Source organism: Alligator sinensis, unplaced genomic scaffold (genome assembly GCF_000455745.1).
Source record: "Alligator sinensis unplaced genomic scaffold, ASM45574v1 scaffold1086_1, whole genome shotgun sequence".
In the NCBI taxonomy this organism is placed as follows: Eukaryota; Metazoa; Chordata; order Crocodylia; family Alligatoridae; genus Alligator; species Alligator sinensis.
In genome coordinates this window covers 897451-917104 of record NW_005842600.1, presented here as the reverse complement: position 1 = coordinate 917104, position 19654 = coordinate 897451, and the positions used below count along the sequence as shown (strand labels likewise).

Here is a 19654-nt window from a genome sequence, read left to right as displayed (position 1 = left end):
CATTCCTCGCTCTCTCCACAGACACATGCCAAAGAAATACCTTGGCCTCTTTGCTGTGGCTAGCAATGAGGCTCTGTCACTCCTGAGACCATCACTGGTTTCCATGGAAATACTAGCAGCTCTTGGAGGTTTTGCAGGTCTGCCAGGGAAAGGCAGTTTTTGCTATCTGTTCCTTGCTCTTCCCTTCCTAAAGTTAGGCTCACACTGTCAGACAGCAGAAATAATGCCATGTGGCTGGCTGCATACTGGAAAAAGTGCTTGTAGTACAGCTGCACTAAGTAGTTTGTGATCCCTCTGTGGCTGTAATCTGTTCATCCAAAATACTAGGCAAATAGAAACAGCCTCCTCCAAAATCAGGAAGGGTTCACAAATGCCTCCCAGCCTAAAAAAAGGCCTGAATTGATCTGATCTGAGGGACTGCTCATCCTATTTGGCCAGATCGTCATTAGGAGTAACTAGCTAATGCAGTTGGGAGCGCAGAGGTGAGGTTGGACCAGCCTATTTTAGTTGGACCAGCCTATTTTAGTTTCTTACCAGTGTTTAGCTGAGGAGACAAGGCTAGTCAGTCAGGGCAACACAATGGGCCCTATTGTTCCTATAGAGGCAGCTGAGTGTCCATGCCTCATGCAGGGCCTGAGCTGATGCTTGGAGAGTGAGAAACAAGCTAAAGCACAGGCTGCTATGAACCCAACACCATTCAGGCAGTGTACTTTCCATGTCAGCTCTTGGTTTTGGGCAGAGAGGCCCAAATGCCAGTACCTGATGCTAGAAGACTGAGGTGTATGCAAGAAGCTGGGGTGTCCCATTGTCGAGCTCTTCCCTGTTCTCTTGTAGGGGTGAACTTCAACATCAATCAGTGCAGCCCAAATGGAACTGACCCCTACAAACCAAAGTGCCCAGAGAGCAGTGAAGAGAACATGGAGCCCATCTTCCCGCAGTGGCTGACAGTCCTCCTACTGTGCATGTACCTGCTGTCTACCAACATCCTTCTCCTCAACCTCCTCATCGCCATGTTTAAGTGAGTCTGTCCTGAGCTTGCTGCACATCCCTAGCTGTGCTTCATGGAGCAGGTGGTGCTAGGAAATGGTGAGCTAAGGCAGGATGCTGTGGGATGAGCCCGTCCTTAGGCGGGAGCTCTGGGCACTCTGATCTGCATGGCAGAGACAACTTGGGGGCATGGACTTGTGTGTGAGCTGGTGCTCTGACACTGGCTTTGATGGGAGGTTACCTGGTGCTTATGGGCACGAGGCCTATGCCCAAAGTCTGAGCATCCTTGTGCATGGGGTAGTGCTGAGCCAGACGGGTACTGTGGTGCAGGCTTGTGTTTCTCTAGCCCCCAGGATGGCATGTATTTGTCTCTTTTTGGACCTCTTCCCAGCCCTCTGGCCACACCACAGATAACCCCTCTGCTTTGCCCCTCCCAGCTACACATTTCAGCAGGTGCAGGCACACACTGACCAGATCTGGAAGTTCCAGCGCCACGACCTCATTGAGGAGTATCATGGCCGGCCTCCGGCCCCGCCACCCTTCATCCTCCTCAACCACCTGCAGCTCTTCATCAGGAGGGTCGTTCTGCGAAAGCCAGCCACCCGGCCCAAGCAGCTCAGTAAGGAGCTCCTTTCCCAATGGAGCCAGCTGTAATGATGTGGGGCTTTGTGCTTCCCAGGTCTGGCTGGCATTCTAATAATCCTTGTGGCACAAAGGACTGAGCTTGAGACTTGGTACATGGTCTTGTGTGCCATTGTTAAGGTGGCCCTGGTGCTCTAAGAGACACTGGGTGACAGTAGTGGCCACTGTGCTAGACTGGGATCTAGAGACCACGTAGTGAGCTACTACTAAATGGCACTGGGGCTTATATTGGGCTGAATATGGCCTACACAGTTTGTTTTCAACTTGGCCTGCCGTGTGCAGGTTCTCCTCCCTTGATCAGTTCTCATTTCCTCTGCAGAAGAAAAGCTGGAGAAAAATGAGGAAGCAGCTCTCCTATCCTGGGAGATGTACCTGAAGGAGAACTACCTGCAGAGTCAGCAATGTCGAGAGAAGCAAAACACAGAGCAGAGGGTCCAAGACATTGCACTCAGGTACCGGCCCCATCCCTTCCCTGAGGCCAGGTTGTGTTTCTGCTTAGAGCTGCTTGTGTGGAGAAGAACAACGGATGTCTCTGTCCTTGCATCACATGTGGGCAACTCTGCTTGACACTGTTCTCTGGGTTTGGGTGGTTGATGTCCCTTGTGCCACATGTCATAGTTCCAAGGCGAACTGCCCCTTTCTCCCTCTGCTTGTGCATGCCTTGATGCCAGGCCTCATACCTAAACCTCTCCTGGGGGGAATCCCTCTTCAAGGGAGGCCTGGGCCTAAGCACATTGCTTATTAACCATATTTCCAGCTGGTCTTGATGTGTGTAGCTCTCCTGCATGGGCATCTGTGACCTGTGATGCCTCCAGTGACCAGACCACCCTTTTGAACCACAATGCAGTCTATTTTAATAAAGAAACACAGCATTTCAGGGAAAGGATGCGTTTTAAAACAAGAAATAGTCTACACATGTATCTGTCTTGCTGATTAGTGTACCAAACTCTCATGGTAACTGAGGCAGGTTGAGGTTTTTCAGACCCTCTCCCCTACCCCCACAGATTCCTGTGTTTCTTTCTGGTTCCTCTGGAAAAAATACCTCTTGCCCTTGGGAGACTTTTCATAGCTCCCAATGCAGCTCTTGATTTCTCATGGTCCTAGGCTATTTCCTGATCTGGCACCATCTCTCAAGTGTTGTGGAGAAGTGGCTGACCTGCAGTTTCTTTTTTACAGTTATCCCTTTAGCTGAACCAGTATCCTCCTATGTGAGGCCTTCTGGTAGTCAGGTTAGCATGCAGTGTTCAGCTGTTACTACAGGGCAACTCCACATCCCTTCCAGTCTGGAGCTGCACTTGCCCTGGGCCATTCTGGCATGACACCTGGATGTGGTTTGCTAAAAGCTGCGGACTCACCACACCACTTTCTGCCGGACAGTGGATCTGAAGGTCTTTTGTCTCAGCCTCTTCCTCTTCCCAGAGCTTTGATAATCCACCTACCATGTTCCCAATCACCTCACTTCCCAGCGCAGGCTGCCTGGGGCTCCCTCCCAGCTCATCAGTCTGAAAGTCACTCATGACACTACAAACTGAGGCAGCTGCTCTCTTCCCCTGGGCTTGAATGTGCTTCGGTGTGGTGTTCCACATCTCACTCACCCAGGGAACCAGGGGCTTGAATATGGGAATTTGGGGTAGTGGAGAAAAATGCTATGCCATAGTTTTGGCCCCACACTCCAGCCCATACTCTTGGGTACATTCCTTTTTCATCCATGGTGGACCCAGCCACGTGCTGGGGGATTGCCCTTCAGGACAGAGAGCTTCTCACTATGGTGACTCCTTGCAGAGCTGGATGAGCGCTGCAGGCAGCAGGACTTGGATTGTGTCAGTGGAGGGGGAGTTGGTGGATTATGAATGATCTGAGCTGCTTGGAAAAAAGCTAAACAGTAGGCCTGTGTGAGTCAGCAGTGATCCGATCCAGCTTCGGACTGGGTTTCTGCCTTGATCCAGCTGAAGCAGCTCTGAAGCTTCAGAGCTGCCTTGGAGATCTGCCCATAGGGTATAATGGGGAATCAATGAAATATCTATAACTTTGTTGTTTTTTTTGTCTGATTTGGATGGAACTTGCAGAATTGGTAGCCTCTGCTGAGAACATGAAACCTGCCAAGTTGCAAGAAGATCAGTGCAGGGGTTTGGGGGGAACTGTACGCCAAATTCTTGAAAGCCAAACTCCTGTCACATCTATGTGTTACACCACAGGCAGGTCATAACTGCAGGGCTGGTAGCTCTTACTGAGGTCACAAAGCCTGCCAAGTTTCAAGATTGGTGCAGGGGTTTGTGGGTAACTGCACCTCAAGCTGCGGAGAAGCAAAACTCGTGACATGGGTGACCCTGTGTATGTTAAGGCGCAACGGGGTGACAGCTGCAGGGATGGTGGCCCCTGCTGCAGCCATGATGCCTGCCAACTGTCGAGGAGATCAGTGCAGGGGGGTTCTGGGGCCCTGCACCCCTAGCTGCTGACAGGCAAAACTCCTGACATGGGTGCTTGTGGGACTGACAGTGTCTGTCTTGGGGCAATTGATTGTCTGTATTAATTATTTCCTCTCCTTAGTCTCTGCTTTTGTAGGTGCTAATTGATGGCAATTAACTGGCTACATTAGCTAGTTCCTGTGTATTGAGCTGGTCCCTGAGTGAATCATGATTGATTGGTAACTGGTAACACAGTAGCTTAGCAGCCAGGCCTGCAGTAGTCTCCTCTCCCTGCCCCAAGACAGACACAGTCAGTCCCACAAGCACCCAGGGCACCAGTTTTGTCTGTCAGCAGCTAGGGGTGCAGGGCCCCAGAACCCCCCTTCTCCAATCTCCTCGACAGCTGGCAGGCGTCGTGGCCTCAGCAGGGGCCACCATCCCTGCAGCTGTCACCCCGCTGCGCCTTACACACAGGGTCCCATGGCACCAGTTTTGCTTGTCCGCAGCTTGAGGGGCAGTTCCCCCCAAACTCCGGCACTGATCTTCTTGAAACTTGGCAGGCTTTGTGGCCTCAGCAAGAGCTACCAGCCCTGCAGTTTTGACCCCCCTGTGGTGTTACACATAGATGTTACAGGAGTTTTGCTTTCAAGAATTTGGGGTGCAGTTCCCCCCCAAACCCCTGCACTGACCTTCTTGAAACTTGGCAGAATTCATGCTCTCTGCAGAATCTTCCACCCCTGAAAATTTCATCCAAATTGGACAAAAAACAACAAAGTTATAGATATATTTTATTGTTTGCCCATTATACCCTATGGCCAGATCTCCAAGGCGGCTCCGAACTGCTTCGGGAAGCCTAACAAGGCCAGCGCCTCGACCCGGACATGCTGCTTCAGACGTCCGAAGCTTCTCCGGATCCAAAGCTCTGTCCGAACCCTCACACAGCCCTACTAAACAGACCTACTCTGTTGTCCTAGCAGCAGTGGGGAGGGCAAAGTGGAAATATATGGCATGGATGTGGGTACTCCTGGGTGCACCCCTGCTTCTGTGAGGAAAGTACAGGGAATGATGGAGCTGCTGTTTTAACCAGGAGGCTCTGACCCCATTCACCTATTACCAAGGACCACAGAGACAAAGCATCTGGGCGATGCCCAGGCTGCACTTAGAAGCCACTGAGGACCTTGAAGGAGAGTAGAATTTGGTCTGCTCTCTGCAGGCCCCTATCTCCATGCTGTGCCAGCTCTCTACACTGCTGTGGTCCTGGATGGGGGAAATGGGGAGAGAAGGACTGACTGGGTGTATTTGGGTGAGAAGGATTTTATGCCCATGAAAGCAGCTTGGTAGAGGCCAGTGGATGGCAGGTGAGCATGAGCAGCTCAGGGGGAGCTGGGGACTTTGGTGCCTGGGTAGACCATTTTGTGTGGAGCACCAAATGCCCGAATGAGGGGCTGGGTGTGAGTTCTGCCAGTGTGTGAGATCAGTGGGCATTGCCCATAAAAGCTCTTGCTTACTGTGGCCCTGACTGGCCATGCTCCTAGGGAGAAAGCCACCATCAGCTGCAATCCCTGCATAGACTACTCCCACCTGGTGCATGCAGTGGGACAAGGGAGGTGTCCCCCATCACACCAGTCTGCAGGGTTGGACACGCAGCATGCCATCTGACAGTGTGACACACCTGTTCCACCTCTGCTTCAGGTTTCCAGCATTGACTGAAGCACAGTCCTCCTCTGAGCTTCCCCAAAGGCAGTACAGCTCTTCACTGCCTCCTGCTCAGGCCTGCACCTCAGCCCTGTGTGACTAGTTATGAGACAGTTGCCACCAACACCATGGGTGCTGACACTGCAGGGACAGAACTGTCGCACTGTGCTCTCCTTTTGACTGTGTGTGTCAGTGCAGAGAAGGGCTGTCTGTGCTCACAGGTCTAAGTGAATGCACATTGACCAGACAGCTTGTCTGTATCCATTGTTTTGCAGTAGCCCCACTGCCCATTGCGTTGCCTGCCTCTATGCAGGTTTTGGTTCTCTAAAGCAGCTTTCTATCTCTCTCTTTCTCTGTGCTCCTTCCATTTCAGAGTTGACACACTGGCAGAGCTGCTGGAACTGGACCGGGTGAAGAGGACGAGCATGGTAGAGCAGAGGCTACTGTGTCTGGAAGAGCAGGTGAGGCAGACTTCCCCACGCAGAGGAAGTCTGTGTGACTAGTGAGGCTTTGGGTAAGCAGCCCAACCGAAAAAAAAAAAAAAAGGCGAGGAGGATTCAGTTTGGATGAAACAAAATTGAGATGTTTTGTTTTCATGTCAAAATGACCCCGCTATACACATAAGTTAATTTTCATTCAATGGGAAATGTTCTCTTTGACCCAAAGTGGGTCATTTCCTCATGGATGCTTGGGGGGGGGGGAGAACAAATGCAGTGAGAGGCCCCATTCACAAGACAGATGGATAAGGGAGGCTCTCTCTCTTGCACTGTCCACTTGCCCAGTGTCTAGAGCCCTCAGTCAAGATGTGGGTTCAAGTCTTACCACTACCTCAATGGACTTCTACACCCACATCTGCTAAGGAAGTGCTCCAACCCCCAAGCCTTTGTGAGGGAGAGGGGGAGACAGGGACCCCTCCCGTCAAAGCTGTTCCACTTTGCATTGATGGATCAAAGATTCACAGAAGCAGGGAGTAGTACCCGGGTGTTCCTCTTGAGACCCTCCTCCTGTCTGTGGCATTCAGGTGATTCACACAAAGTGGGACAGCTCCAGCACAAGAAGTGAAGCACATATCCTTACAGGATAGTGTATAGCCTTTCCTAGGACATTCAAGATGTGCACGTGAATCTCCTCAGCCTAAGGGATGGGGGTTGGGGGAGTTTGAGCTCAGGCCTCATCCATTTCTGTCTGCACCCTTGTATAAAAGGGGAGGTTCTCGTCCTCCTCTGGCAGCTTTGTGAATCGAGCCCTGAAAATTTGTTTTCCAGCTGAAACCATTTAGTGTAATTAACCTAAATTATCTAAGGTAGGAATTCAGGGAATTCCCTACGGAGTGACTGAGACTTCATTTTTCAGTGAACTCGCTCATCACCAAAAAAACATTTCCCAGCTGTAATAGAAAGAAGCATCTGGAGACTTGAACCTGTCACACACCTGAGTGGAATGGACTGTGCCCAAGACTGGGTGGCAGTGTCAGGAGTTTAGGGGACAGGCTGTGTCCGGGACTACCAAGAAATCTGGGAAACCTTTCCAGGATTTTCAGAGAGCTGTAAATTCATCTCAAACTGAATCCCCACCTCTGCTGTCCAGGAAACCTCTCCCATAAGGGAAGCCATGGACCCTCCCTCTCTGCCTCCCCTCCAAACTGGGCACTGGGAAGGAGATCCTGGTAGAAAGGTGGCTTTCACTGACTGTCTTCAATACTTTGAAACAGATGCTCCAGAGCGCCAAGGCCCTGAACTGGATTGTCCAAGCCCTGTACAGGAATGGATATGGGCTGGAGGAGGATGCTCCCCCCATGAGTAAGTTCAACAGGTCTGTGGCTGCACAGGTACATGAAAGGGAGTGTGAGCACAGAGCATCCTTTGCCTTCTGGGACCTGGTTCTCCACTGGCTTCTAAAGGATTGACGCTGGTATCACTCCTGCTTTTCTGCTGAGGTCTCTCCTGACCATTCCTGGCAAGTCTCAGGAGCTCACATGTGCTAAATAGCCAAAGCAAACTGCACATTCTTGCATTTCCTTTCCTCTGCAGGATTGTGGATCTGCTTGGAGTCCTGGAGCCATGGTGGGAGGGGGAAGGTTGTTCTCAAATGGGCTGAGTCAGCTTCCTCAGCTTGGTGCAAGTTTCTTCACCAAGAGCATGGACAGAAGCATGATGGTCCCAAAGACGTGGCTTGCCTGCACAGGCTCCATGTCTCCAGTGTGCTTCTTGGCCTGTGCCTAGGGCCACTCTGAGCTGGCTGTAATGCCTCACTTTCAAGCCTTGAGTGAGGTGGGCTTGGCACAGAGTCTGTGCAGACTTGGCCTCAGGGCTGGAGCTCCTCCAGGTTGGGCTGGGCATGCCAGTCACTTTTCCCATCTACCTGTGAAGGCACCTCTTGCCCTTGCTCCAGGCCTCTCTCTTTTTCCCATCCCCAAATGGGCTCTGGTTCTCCTCTGGAGGGTCCTCTCCTCTCTTTTCCCAGCTGCTGGGGAAGCTTGGAGGCAGCTCCTAACCTCCCACCTACCCCCAGCTCTCTGTGTTGACTTTGCTCTCAGCACCTGCTTCCACCCTCCACAGATGTGCAGGCCATATGATGGGGCGGAGCAGGGGCTGCAGCACCAGGCATCTGGGACAGCGGGAATAAACAGGGAGTCCAGTGCTGACCTCTCATACAAACTACCTGTCACCACTTGGCAGGCAAAATTCTGACTGGAAACCACTGGGTATAATGGGATTTTGTCCATTGCTTCCAGTGAGCTCTGGGCAGTGAGGAAAGCCATGCTGTTGTGAGGATACCCCCAAATACCCCCATAGCTTTACCTCCTAATGCCTCTTGGGTCTCACAGTTCCCTTTCTGCTTTGTGGGACCTTGTCTGTCTGTGCTTGTCTCAGTCCCCAGCAAAATGCCTGAGGTGAAGGACTATGACTCGGAAGAGAAACCTCAGGAGATGAAGTCCATGTATCACGTGAATGCCCGCAACTTCCTATATCCTAGCTCCTACACCATCCGCTTCCCGGTGCCGGACGAGAAGGTGCCCTGGGAGGTAGGAGTCTTGGCCCACGGGGAGCAGGCCCTGAGCCTGGGAGATGCCACCTTGTAGGAAAGGGGCTCCACTTTTCATAGGTGTTGATGGAGGTAGGCTGGTGTTGTGGGCTGAGCACTGAGCAAGGAGCTGGGAACCGCTGTGTTCAGTGAGACGCTGCTGCACTACATGCTTTCATGCCAGTCACATAGACCAGGGGTCAGCGACCTACAGCCCACAGGCCAAATCCAGCCTATGAAGCTGGGACATCGGGGCAATTCAGCATTAGGTCACCAGGCTGGACTCGATGATCTGCAAGGTCCCTTCCAGCCCATAATAATCTATGAATAGGCAACACAGAGGGAGGATGTGGGGGCTGCTGGACCTAACTGCATTAATTCGGCCTGCTCTTCCTTAAAGGTTGCTTACCCCAGGCTTTCTATTAGGCCACCAATATCAAACTTGGAGCTTCCATCCACATTTAGGCCTGTAGATAAGGGGCCCCATTATCAGAAGTCAGGGGGAGCCACAGGGGCCCAGGACCTCAGATTTTAGCTTGAAACCTCATTATACATTCAGATACCTGTCCTTAGGTACCTCCATCTGAAATGTGGGCCTTGTCCTTGCCTGTGTGTAGTAGAGAGCAGCTGCTACTGATCCTCTGCATGGGTGTATAGGTTAGCAGAGAGAGAATCTCAAGAGCACCTAAGTGAGTTAGCAGCTGGATTTTCATTTTCTAAAGGGATTCAGGTACTTTGGTGCTCAAGATTTATGGCAAATCCCTGAGAATTTGACTCCTCTGTACCTAGATCTCTTCTAAAAATGGTCTGCAGACTCCTTAGTTACTTGAGTGCCTTTGCAAGTGTTATCCAGCATGCTGTAGATGAATAACATGGCCATATTTCAGTGTGCAAGTGGCGCCGCCTTTCTCTCAGTCTCACCAGCAGCCAAGGGCTCAAGAGTGGGTGCTGGGCATGAGTCTGGAGCAGCCTAAGGGCACACTCTGGTGTTGGAATATACCAGCAGACTTGGGGAGGTGGGATGCGCTCAGTCCCGGCCTTGACAAGACCTGCAAGATAGGCCTCCTTGCATCTTTCTGGAAGACCAGCATATACCTGATGATCCTGGCCTGAAATTCTCAGCTAAGGAAACAACTCTGTCTGGACCACATCCTGTCTGTCTGGGAACAGGGCTCTGGCTGCACACTCACAATCTCCATGCCCCAACTCAGCCATTACTCAGTCCCCAGGGGTAGGACCGGAGAATTTGGCCCACGTTACCTTCCTAAGTCAGAGTGGTGTCAACAGTGGAGGGCCAAAGTCTCTGCTTCACAGAGTTAATGCAGAGTGAGGCAGAAGTAGAGGGTCCAGCTGGTACCTGGTGGCAGCTCCCTGATTTCCAACCTGGTCTCCAACCCAGGGTGCAGGTCAGAGCAGCCAGGAGTGCCCATGCTGTCTCTGGCACTTCCTGCTGTGCTGGTAGCCAGAGGGAAGAGGTCCAATGACACCAAAGCCATGTGTGCTGAGGTCTCAGCTTTCTGTGCTACTGGAGAGGAGCAAAGCAGGCTGAGAACTTCCCTAAGTGTCTGTGCCATGAGCCAGGACACATAGGAGGCACTTGGCTTTCAGCTGTCACCTAGGCACTTGGCTGTCTCAGGACATTGGGTTTCATTTGGTGTCAGCTGCAGTGCTCCCAAGGCCAGTGGTGGGCACAGGCTGGGGTCCCCATAGGGAGTCTTTTGCCAGCCCTGCAGCTCTGACCTGGAGCCCAGTCCCCTTCATAGAGCCTCTGGCTATGACAGGACTGGGTTCCAATGCAGCACCAAGCAGTGGAGGTGCCCATCCTGTGTCCCATCAGGGGCTAGTTCCCCAGGATCAACTCAAAAGAGACCATGGGGCAGTGAGCTGGGCTGTGCTGGAGCCATGGGAGGGATGCCCAGGCTCAGGAGCCATCGTCCCCTGGGAGGCTGAAGGGAGCTTTGTGCACTGCAGGTGGAGTTCCAGATCTATCAGCCACCCTTCTTCACTGCAGACAGGAAGGACAAGGCTGCCTGTGACCCTCTGGGACAGTGAGTGTCAGATCTGCTTGCCTCTTCCTCTTCAGTTCCCCCCCACCCTTCACCTCTCCCTCTTGGTCCCCCTCTGCCACCCCCTGCTCTGTTTTCCAGCTCTGTGGAGTCTCTGCTGAAGATCAGCTTCAACACGATGGATGGACTGGTCAACCGGCAGAGCTTCCATGGCACCTACGACATCCAGGAGGGGCTGCCGCTGTGAGTGAGCTGGGCAGGGTGGGGAGTGAGGGTGCTTCACAAGCAAAGGTCTCCAGAGCAAAGCACGCCTGGCTCATTGCCGCTCTATGCTTCAGTTTCACCGCTTCCCTGGGGAGAGGTGGGGAGGGGGAAGTCATACCCATCACAGCCCAGTGTGACCCCTGGAATCCCACAATGCAGTGCACTGCCCAGCTGCTCTCCCTTTGTGTCCCTGAGCCTGGCTGTTGCATGAGCAGCTGCAACATGCCCCGTGCTGCATTAGGGGCAGGCCTCACAGTCCTGGCAGGCTCCCAACCTGGCCCTTGCTGAGGCAGGAGTCCTTGCCCCTGAGCAGAGCTTTCAGGTTCCTTTGAAGAATAACAGGAAGATGAGGAAGTTCCTCTGCTGTAAATGAGGCCTTTGTTCCCTGCAGGGAGCACTGTACCCCAAAGCACCTGCTCTTCAGTCAGCCAAGGCCTCACAGCCGGTCACAGAGCAAGGATTGCTGAGGCTGGTTGGCTCTGGTGGCCGGATTAGGGTTCCTGGAAAACTCAGCATTGGCTGTTTGCCATGCAAAAGTTGCCTGTTGGTTACAGATGTGGGGCAGGCACTTGGTGGTGGCTTTTCATTGCCTTCACAAACTCAGAGCAAAGTGGGGGTGGCATGTGCCACAGCTGGGACTGAGTTCATGGACTGGCACAGTGAGGGGTGAAAGGATTCAGAACAGACAGCAGTCGGGTCTTCTTGGGCTAAGCCAGCTGAGCAGGCCCAAAGAGCACCAGGGGAGAGGGCACAGCTACACCACGCTCCCAAGGAACAAACGGGGGCGTTGAGGAAGCAGACCCCGAACACCTCCTCTTTCTCCTGTACTGTTCTCCTTCTGCTCCTCACAGCCAATATAGATCAGGGTAGTCTTCCCGCTTCTACTGCCTTAAAGGGACTGCACCAGTCAGGAGTGAATGAGAGGAAAAAATAACCCTCCCTGGAGAAAGAAGTGTTATCCACTATTGCAGTCTGCTTGGTGCAGGGCAGACTTGTTATTCAATGTGCTTGGGAGTTTTTGCTCTCCTTAAGTTTTCTGAATGGCTGAGTCCATCTCGGGGCAGGCTCTGGCTACCCAGTTCAGAGCTAAATTCTGTGGCAAGTTTGTCTGTGTAAGCATACTCTAGGAAAATTAATTTGAATGAACTCTTAAAGGAGACTAGGTAGACTGCATTAAACTTCTTCATGGACTCTCTTTGGAATTAAAGTGGCCTTAATATAAGTCAATTTATTTCATTTCCAAGATGAGCAGAATGAAGGCAGCTTTAATGGTAACTAAGAGTATCGCACAGGGGGTTAATCCAGTTTAACTAGTTTGGATCACGTCTTTAGCTAATTCATATGAATTTTCCTGAATGCTTTTGTGTAGACAAGCCTCAGTCCTGGCTTATGGAGCACTGAATGAAAATGGTGTTACTACACTGGACTCTTTTTTTCCCCTTGAGTTAATGTAGTGCCAGTGAATTGGGGGTGGTTGATACGTTTGTAAAGGCCAGACTGGACATTACCCGTGTTGTGAAGCAGGAATGATGGGGCTGTTCACACCAGCCTTTACAAACATGTGAACTCCTGGGAAATCACTGGTTATCCTTTAATGTGGGGTCAAAAAATCCAGTGTAAACAACCCCATGAACATCACAGCTGATTTGACACTTGGAAATATTTCTGCCTAGTGCCCACTTTCACTTGGTGACTTTCTCTGTGTGAAAGCAGAACTTCTGGGCCTGGGGCTATGTTTGATATTGTGGAAAATGCCCCAACTGATCCTAATGTGACCGACTTTGTGTCACTGTGCCCTAGAAACCTCAGCACCAAGAAAGAAAATGCTGCTGCAGAGTTTTCCACGGGGAAATGGGTTATGGCATAAATATTAATGAGAGATGCAGTTAACCATGTTAATCTGAAGTCGGACACAAGGCAGGGTAAATTTTGTACCTTATGTGGTAGGACAGTAGGGGGTGCTCCTGCTTTGAGCCACCCACCTTACTGTGGCTGACCAAGAACCATGCTTCAGGTGCCTTCCCCAGGGTGCCTATGTCCAGCCATCCCCCTTCCAGAAGCACACCTGCAAGCCTGGGGTAGCCACTGCCACCACCCGGGCTTTGGTCTTTGTTGGAGCTCTGTGCCCCCCCAGGATACACAGACCTTGTGGACCTTGAGGGTGCTTAACCCTCTGTGAGATTTTTGGGGTGCTTCCTTTAGCCTGAAGCATTCACAAGCTGCGTTGTATATAGGAGGAGTGGTCCCCCAAGGCTGATCCTTCCCTCTTAAGCACACACTGCAAGGGGTGCTTAGACAGATAGATTTATTGATTTAAAGAGGGATGGGGTGTGGAAAGCATATAAACCACAGATTGTTGAAAGGGGAACTACCTTGAGCAAATCAGTATGGGCTTGTTTAGCCCTATTGCTACACATCTAGAACACTCAATCCTAAATTACTAGCTAGGTTTCCGGTAGGCTACTCACAATTCCATCCAGAGACTCTGGAGGCCACATGGCTCGCGGCTGCACTCCCAGAACATGTCTGTCCCTTGTCCAGGAAGAAGGGACCCTGTATATACTTGTTGTGACCTCATCACTAAGTTCCAACCAGCAGCAGACCCATTGGCTGCTGACTGGTGCTTCCAAAAGACATCACCTTCCCAGGTAAGAGGACTAGTCACATGACCTGCAGTGGCGGGACCTCTTAAACAAAGAAAGAGAGAGTTACCCGTTCCCTATGGAATTAACAACCCTGTTACTTAGGAGACCAGGTGAATCCAGCTGCCAGAGTTTGTAACCAGAGAGGGAGGGTTTGGGCTGTAGCCCTACAGCAGTGAGACAGGCAGGCAGAGAGGTTGATTTGTCCACACTTTATAGACTAACTAAATCAGAGCTTTTGTGAGTCCTTTATTGACAGAGTAGAAAACGAGAAAAAATGTGGAACTATTCCCACCTGCTAACACGCAGCCCATTGCTCAGGACACCACCACTCTGAACCCTTGCCTAGAAAGCACCATGTCATATACTTTCCAACTGGAAAAAGTTGTAAAGTTTTATTAGATGATTTTCCAGGAGTTGTTTTGAGCAATTGTTCTTTGCTTCCTGGAATATTAAGAGGTTCCAAGAAGCTAAAAAAAGGAGTGGAAACAACATGCGTCTTTGTACCAAACTATTCTCAGCATCTTTGGCGCTAGGCGATGTATGCATGTAGTGCTTGTGAAATGTGCTGTTGGGGTTGAGAGAAAAAGCTCTGGGTCATATGACAAGGCAGGAGAGCCAGCAGTGGGATCTCAACACCTCTCTGGCTTCTTCTGTGCTAGGAATCCCATGGGAAGGACGGGCCTACGAGGCCGAGGGAGCCTGCGCTACTTTGGGCCCAATCATGCAATGCACCCTGTTGTGACTCGGTGAGTGAAATGGAGGCTTGCACATCTGGGCATCATTCTTCAAGTGAGTTGAATGGAGCAGCACCCTCCCCCAGTGAGGCAGGAAAATCAGCACTGTAACTCACTGGGCAGAAGACCTTTATACACAGCAGTGTGTCAGAGGTTCCTGTTCCTATTTCACAGACCCTGGTGCCCTCGTGTAGCAATTTTATCTGGCCCATTTAAAGATCCAGAGTCTGCTACTTCTTTTACGTCAGCTTTACCATGAGGCAAGGGAAGAGCTAGCCAGGATAATAAATCCCCACTTGTCCTTGTGATTTTTGCCCTGCAAATGCATCTTCAAAGCACTTTACAGTCATTACCTCTCACCATGCTCTAATAGGATAAGTATCACATCCCATTCTATAGATGGGGAAACAGGGATGTAGGGACATGAAGGGATTTGCTGAAGACCACAGTGAGTCAGGGGCTGAGGAAGATTTTGCGCTCAGGTGTCCCTGCTGCTAGCTAGCCTATGCTCAGCTATAGGGACCAGGCTTAACTCCTTAGTATGGGCAGCTGATTTTATCTTTGTCATCCTCAAGGCTGACCCTGGAAAGACATCTTACCTTCCCTCATAGGCAAGAGAGGAAGCTGGGAGTGTGAGACCTCCGCAGGGACAATCCCAGAGAGGGGAGGTGGGGTGCTGTTAGCGGATGGGTCTCTGAACTCTCTTTATCCACTGGCTTTCCCTGATGGGCGGCGGAGGTGATGGAGCAGGGTCCTAGCGTGGTGCAATGCATCTCTCTCTCACAGCTGGAGAAGGAACACAGATGGGCTGATTTACAGGAAGAATTTGAAGAAAATGTTGGAAGTCCTTGTTGTCCTGTTTCCCTTGTCAGACCACTGGGCTCTGCCTGGGGTAAGAGTCAATGAGACAACCAGCTGGACGGGGACTAGAACAATGTGCTGTTCACCTTCCTCCCCACCTGGCTGGGATCCTGAGGGGTAGGGTAGGACAGTCCTTTTGTCTTTTATCTGTACTAGTTTTACCACAACTTCTACCCTTGTTCGTGGTGCCTAGTCTTTTGGAAAGCCTTGGCAAGCCAATGGCCTTAGTAAATTGTGGGGGCAGTAAGTTCCAAAGGTTCATGAGCTTATGGGCAGGGACGTGATTTCATGCATGTTTTCACTCTGTGGGACAGTGCATGCTCACTCTCCAGACCAGTGTCATACCTGGTTCAGTAACATCTACTGTCTTTGCAGTGGTCATGGGGTCTGTTCCCATGCTAGGGGCAGGGAGGAGTCCCAGCTGACAGGGCCCAGTTTTGAGAACCTGGTCTTGTACAGGGGTCACTGGAGCCAGGCGAGTCACTGCCGCTGAAGCTGAAGCACGTGCTAAGACGGGAGTTTTGGACCCAGTTCCAGAACCTGCTTAACCAGGGCACCGAGGTACGTGGGTTGCTCCTGCGGGGCATAGAGCCTGGATGTTTCTGCAGGGTTGGTGTCAAGGGGTTGTGACTACAGCATCTGTAGATATACCTGGCACATGGTGGCACACGCCAATGACTTGATGACATCTCTGGAGCCCCCACTAGACTCAGGTGGCACAGACCTAGACTGCTGCACCATGACTGCTGTTGTGCCCTATGTTAGTGCTGGCCAGTGCTGCAGTCACACCTCTCACTGCAGGGTAGACACAGCCTAAGATGGAGGTGTCAAACATATAGCCCGCAGGCTGCATCCAATCCACAGAGCTGTGTCATCTGGGCTGTGGGGCTTCTGGAAAGGCCAGGAGTTTGAGGGCAGGGTGAGTTGGGGCAAGGCCTCCTGGCAAAATGCAGGGTATGGAGCTCCAGTGGGGAAAACCCATTGATTCTCCTGCAGCCCGCCCAAGGCACAGATACTCTACCATGGAATTAGCATTCTTGGGCAGCACCAAAGGAAGACCACAGTCTTCAGATAGGGTCAGAGATAGGGCAGTTGGGGCCTGCAGTTACCTTTGCCTTGGCAGCCACCCATGGGCCAAGTAGGTCTGAGAAAGTTTATCCCTATCAGATTGACATGTGGCTCTGGCTGTTGCTGTCCTGTATTATGCTCTGGAAGTGAACCCAGACAACCTCAGGCCTGACCTCAAGCCCAGAGCAGCCAGTGGACAGGCTCCTGTGACTCCAGCAAGCCCTGGATCTCTCAGTCCTTTTTCCAGCTATGCAGCTGTCAGGCAGCTCTGTCCTGCTAGCCCATTCACAGCTGCAGGAGCCATATTTGCTCCCTAAGAGTGTCAAGCCCTACAGAGAGGTGACCAGGGAGCAGAAGCCACGTGACAGCTGACACCCTCCTAACTCAGTGAAACGTCTCTCCTGCCTTGAGGGGCCCTTCCCAGCTGTCCTCTCTCCCTTTACAGATATACAAGGGCTACGTTGATGACCCTAGGAACACGGACAATGCCTGGATTGAGACCATCGCTGTCAATGTGCACTTTGAAGATAAGAACGACATAGAGATGAAGCGGATGAACTCGGTAAAAACTCCTGCTTTCCGGCTTCCAGGTGAAAGGGCCTCACTCCCAGCACAGTTCAGAGAAAGAGGCTCGTTGAAGGCTGTAGCCTGGGCCCAGCAAAGACGGTGAAACCTCAGAGTTCAGTGCATGACCTAGCTGTCCCCAGTCTGTGTTGATGTAGCCATGATCCCTGCCCGGCACCTTGTGGTCTCAGAATGGTGGTGAGGTCCACTCTGGTTTTCTCTCTCTCTGTGGGTTGAGGGGGACCCAACTATGAGGGGAACCAGCCTGGGGAATGCACAGGTATGAGAGGTCTCCTGGCTGGGGTTTCAAAGGCTATTAAACGCCACATGGGTGCCTCTAGACTGCCTTGTGGTAAGACAGCTGCCCCTTGGGGAAGGATGGCCACTACAGTTGATTATGGAAATGTAGAGCCAGGGTTTTATCCAACAGCCCCCAGTAGCTGCGGTGCCCTAAAATCCCATGGTGGGTGGTGTTGGGAGTGATGGGTAATAGGGATCCAGAGAAAGCATCTTGTCCATATCTGAGCTGTCCCATGCCATGCTCTACTGTTTTCCCTTTGCAGTTTCTCCAGGGGCTGGACCCAGAGGTCTGCATCCGCTGGCAAGTGGTGGATAAGAGGATCCCCCTGTACACGAACCACAAGGAACTCCTGCAGAAGGCATCTGCCCTCCTGGGTGCCTATTACTGACTTAATCACCACTGCCATCAGGGATGTTTTTTTCTGGATCCAGGAGATGAGCTACTTTTGTCTCAGTCTCCAGGCTGGGCCTTCCAGCTTGTCACTTGGCCTGACCCACGGGGCCCAGTGAGACGGTGGGTCCCGTGTGATTCTATGCGACTCTTGCTTAGGTACCTGGAACACTTTGGCAAGAGGGACTGTCCTCCAGGCCAAACTGCCTCACACCGCTCTGCTGAGGCACAACAAACCTGGCCAGTAACTTCCCCTGCTCTCCCAGGCTTGGTGCTTTCCTGAGTAGAAACATATGCTTTGGCTGAGTGGCTTTGTTTTGTGCTCCCAAATGGGAGACTTCACTCATTTGCCTTTTGAGGGGTGGGCCAGGTTCTCAAGATAACAAGCCAATGTCTTGACTCACAGTGGGCACGTCTACATGTGCAGTTCATGCAGCTGAATAAACTCCAGTGCAATTTGAGCTGGATTAAAGTAATCTGGATGTCACCAGCTACATGTGTTTAAGCACAGTAATTTATTCCGCCATCATACCTGTGTCTGATGGGACTATCTGACGGCACAGTAAATTAGTCTACACGAGCCTAATTGCTGTGCACATGTAGATGGTGATGGTTTATTGTGTAGCAAATTAGTCTACTGTGTACTAAAGCATACATGTAGATGTATTCAGTGTTAGCCAGGGGCCCTGGTTTCTATTACCTCCTCTATCACAGACATTTTAAGTAAAGGTTGGAGCAAGGCTTCTAAATGCCTTTAGAGATTTGGGCCTTGGTCTCTCTGGGTCTCAGTTTCTCCTCTGCACAACTTGAATAAGTCTTGTAAACTCCCTGGGGCAGAGACAGCCTCTCATCATTTGTTTGCACAGCACCTAGCAGGGCCTTCATCTCCACAAGGGCCTCTGTTTTCTCCTGTCACACAAACAACAATGTGAACAATGCGAATGTGAACAAGCCCCTTTTTGCTTGTAACTCAACCCCTCTCCCTGCCTCCATTTTCCTCAGAAATGAGCATCCCAATCTATCCACACTCATTCTCCTGAGCTGAAATGCTGGTCCAAACATCTCCTCACAGATAGGTGAAGTGAGACTATTTGAATCCATCCACCCCTTTCATTCTCAGCACCGTCAATCTTTCCCTCAAACTTTTGCTGCTGCTGCTACCTGTGACAGCTAGGGTCATGCTTCCCTGGGGCCTAGAAGAGCAGGCTGGAAGTGCAAGCAGCAGGCCCCTACCTTCTCCAGATGCCCAGTTGTTCAGCTTCTCCTGGATAACACATAACTGGAAGTTGGCCAGGGTTTCACAAATCTCCTGCCATTTCTATGGTCTGCCCAAGGCACTACACTAGACATTTAGAGCCCTCCATTCCACCTGATCATGCCCACAGGGCTCACCTCTGACTCCTGTGTACATGCCTTTGTAAAACACTTTGGGATCTCTTGGTCTGAAAGCCTCTTTAGTGTTCCTGTGAGCCAATAAATCTGCTTCTGCCCACCTAGGCTTGTTGCCACCTCTGATTTTGACTTGGGAATATAGACTGGGTTATGTCCCGTCATATGCTATAAAGGCATTAATCCCAAACGACTTTGAGTGTCTATGGCTGCTATTCATCTATTTATTGCTATATACCTCTGTTCAGATACCTGAGAACCCTTTGAAGGCCCAGCATCCTAACTAGCTTTGGTTAAGAGCCGTGTTGTAGCTGAGCCTGTTCTTTGGTGTAATGCAAGCCACCTTCTTCAGATGCTGAATGCCACTTTTTTGGGTAGACAGAGCTGAACAGTCATTCCTGAAGCTATGATTGAAAGTGTGCCCCCCTCCATGCACACAGGCATACATGCACATCCCTATGTGCATGCATGCCCCTGAGCAGTAGAAAGTGGCTGGCAGTGGAATAAATGTTCTATGGCTTAGGAAATCCAACTCCAGGGGCTGAGGCTGCAGCTTCTGGTTTTGAATCTCAGCTGTCAAAGGGTCAAAGTTGGAGATGTGTGTGTATAGTAGTGACGTCTGAAGCAGGGGGATTAGGCCATGAGTGACCCTCCTGATGGACTTTATTGGGAGTCCTTT

At 51.3% G+C, this 19654-nt stretch overlaps 1 protein-coding gene across 1 annotated transcript in view; it reads left to right on the top strand.

The window, feature by feature from the left end:
- Positions 1–18161, top strand: part of TRPM2 (transient receptor potential cation channel subfamily M member 2) — a 51254-nt gene extending 33093 nt beyond the window's left edge. Inside the window, exons 21-33 of the mRNA XM_025214735.1 lie at positions 835–1018; positions 1425–1606; positions 1949–2081; positions 6103–6190; positions 7441–7528; positions 8603–8754; positions 10725–10801; positions 10901–11002; positions 14328–14414; positions 15189–15294; positions 15723–15824; positions 16777–16893; positions 17459–18161. Coding sequence (XP_025070520.1) covers positions 835–1018; positions 1425–1606; positions 1949–2081; positions 6103–6190; positions 7441–7528; positions 8603–8754; positions 10725–10801; positions 10901–11002; positions 14328–14414; positions 15189–15294; positions 15723–15824; positions 16777–16893; positions 17459–17584 — 1544 coding nt within the window. The 3' untranslated portion in view covers positions 17585–18161. The remainder of the gene's footprint in view (positions 1–834; positions 1019–1424; positions 1607–1948; positions 2082–6102; positions 6191–7440; positions 7529–8602; positions 8755–10724; positions 10802–10900; positions 11003–14327; positions 14415–15188; positions 15295–15722; positions 15825–16776; positions 16894–17458) is intronic.
- The last annotated feature ends 1493 nt before the right edge of the window (positions 18162–19654 follow it).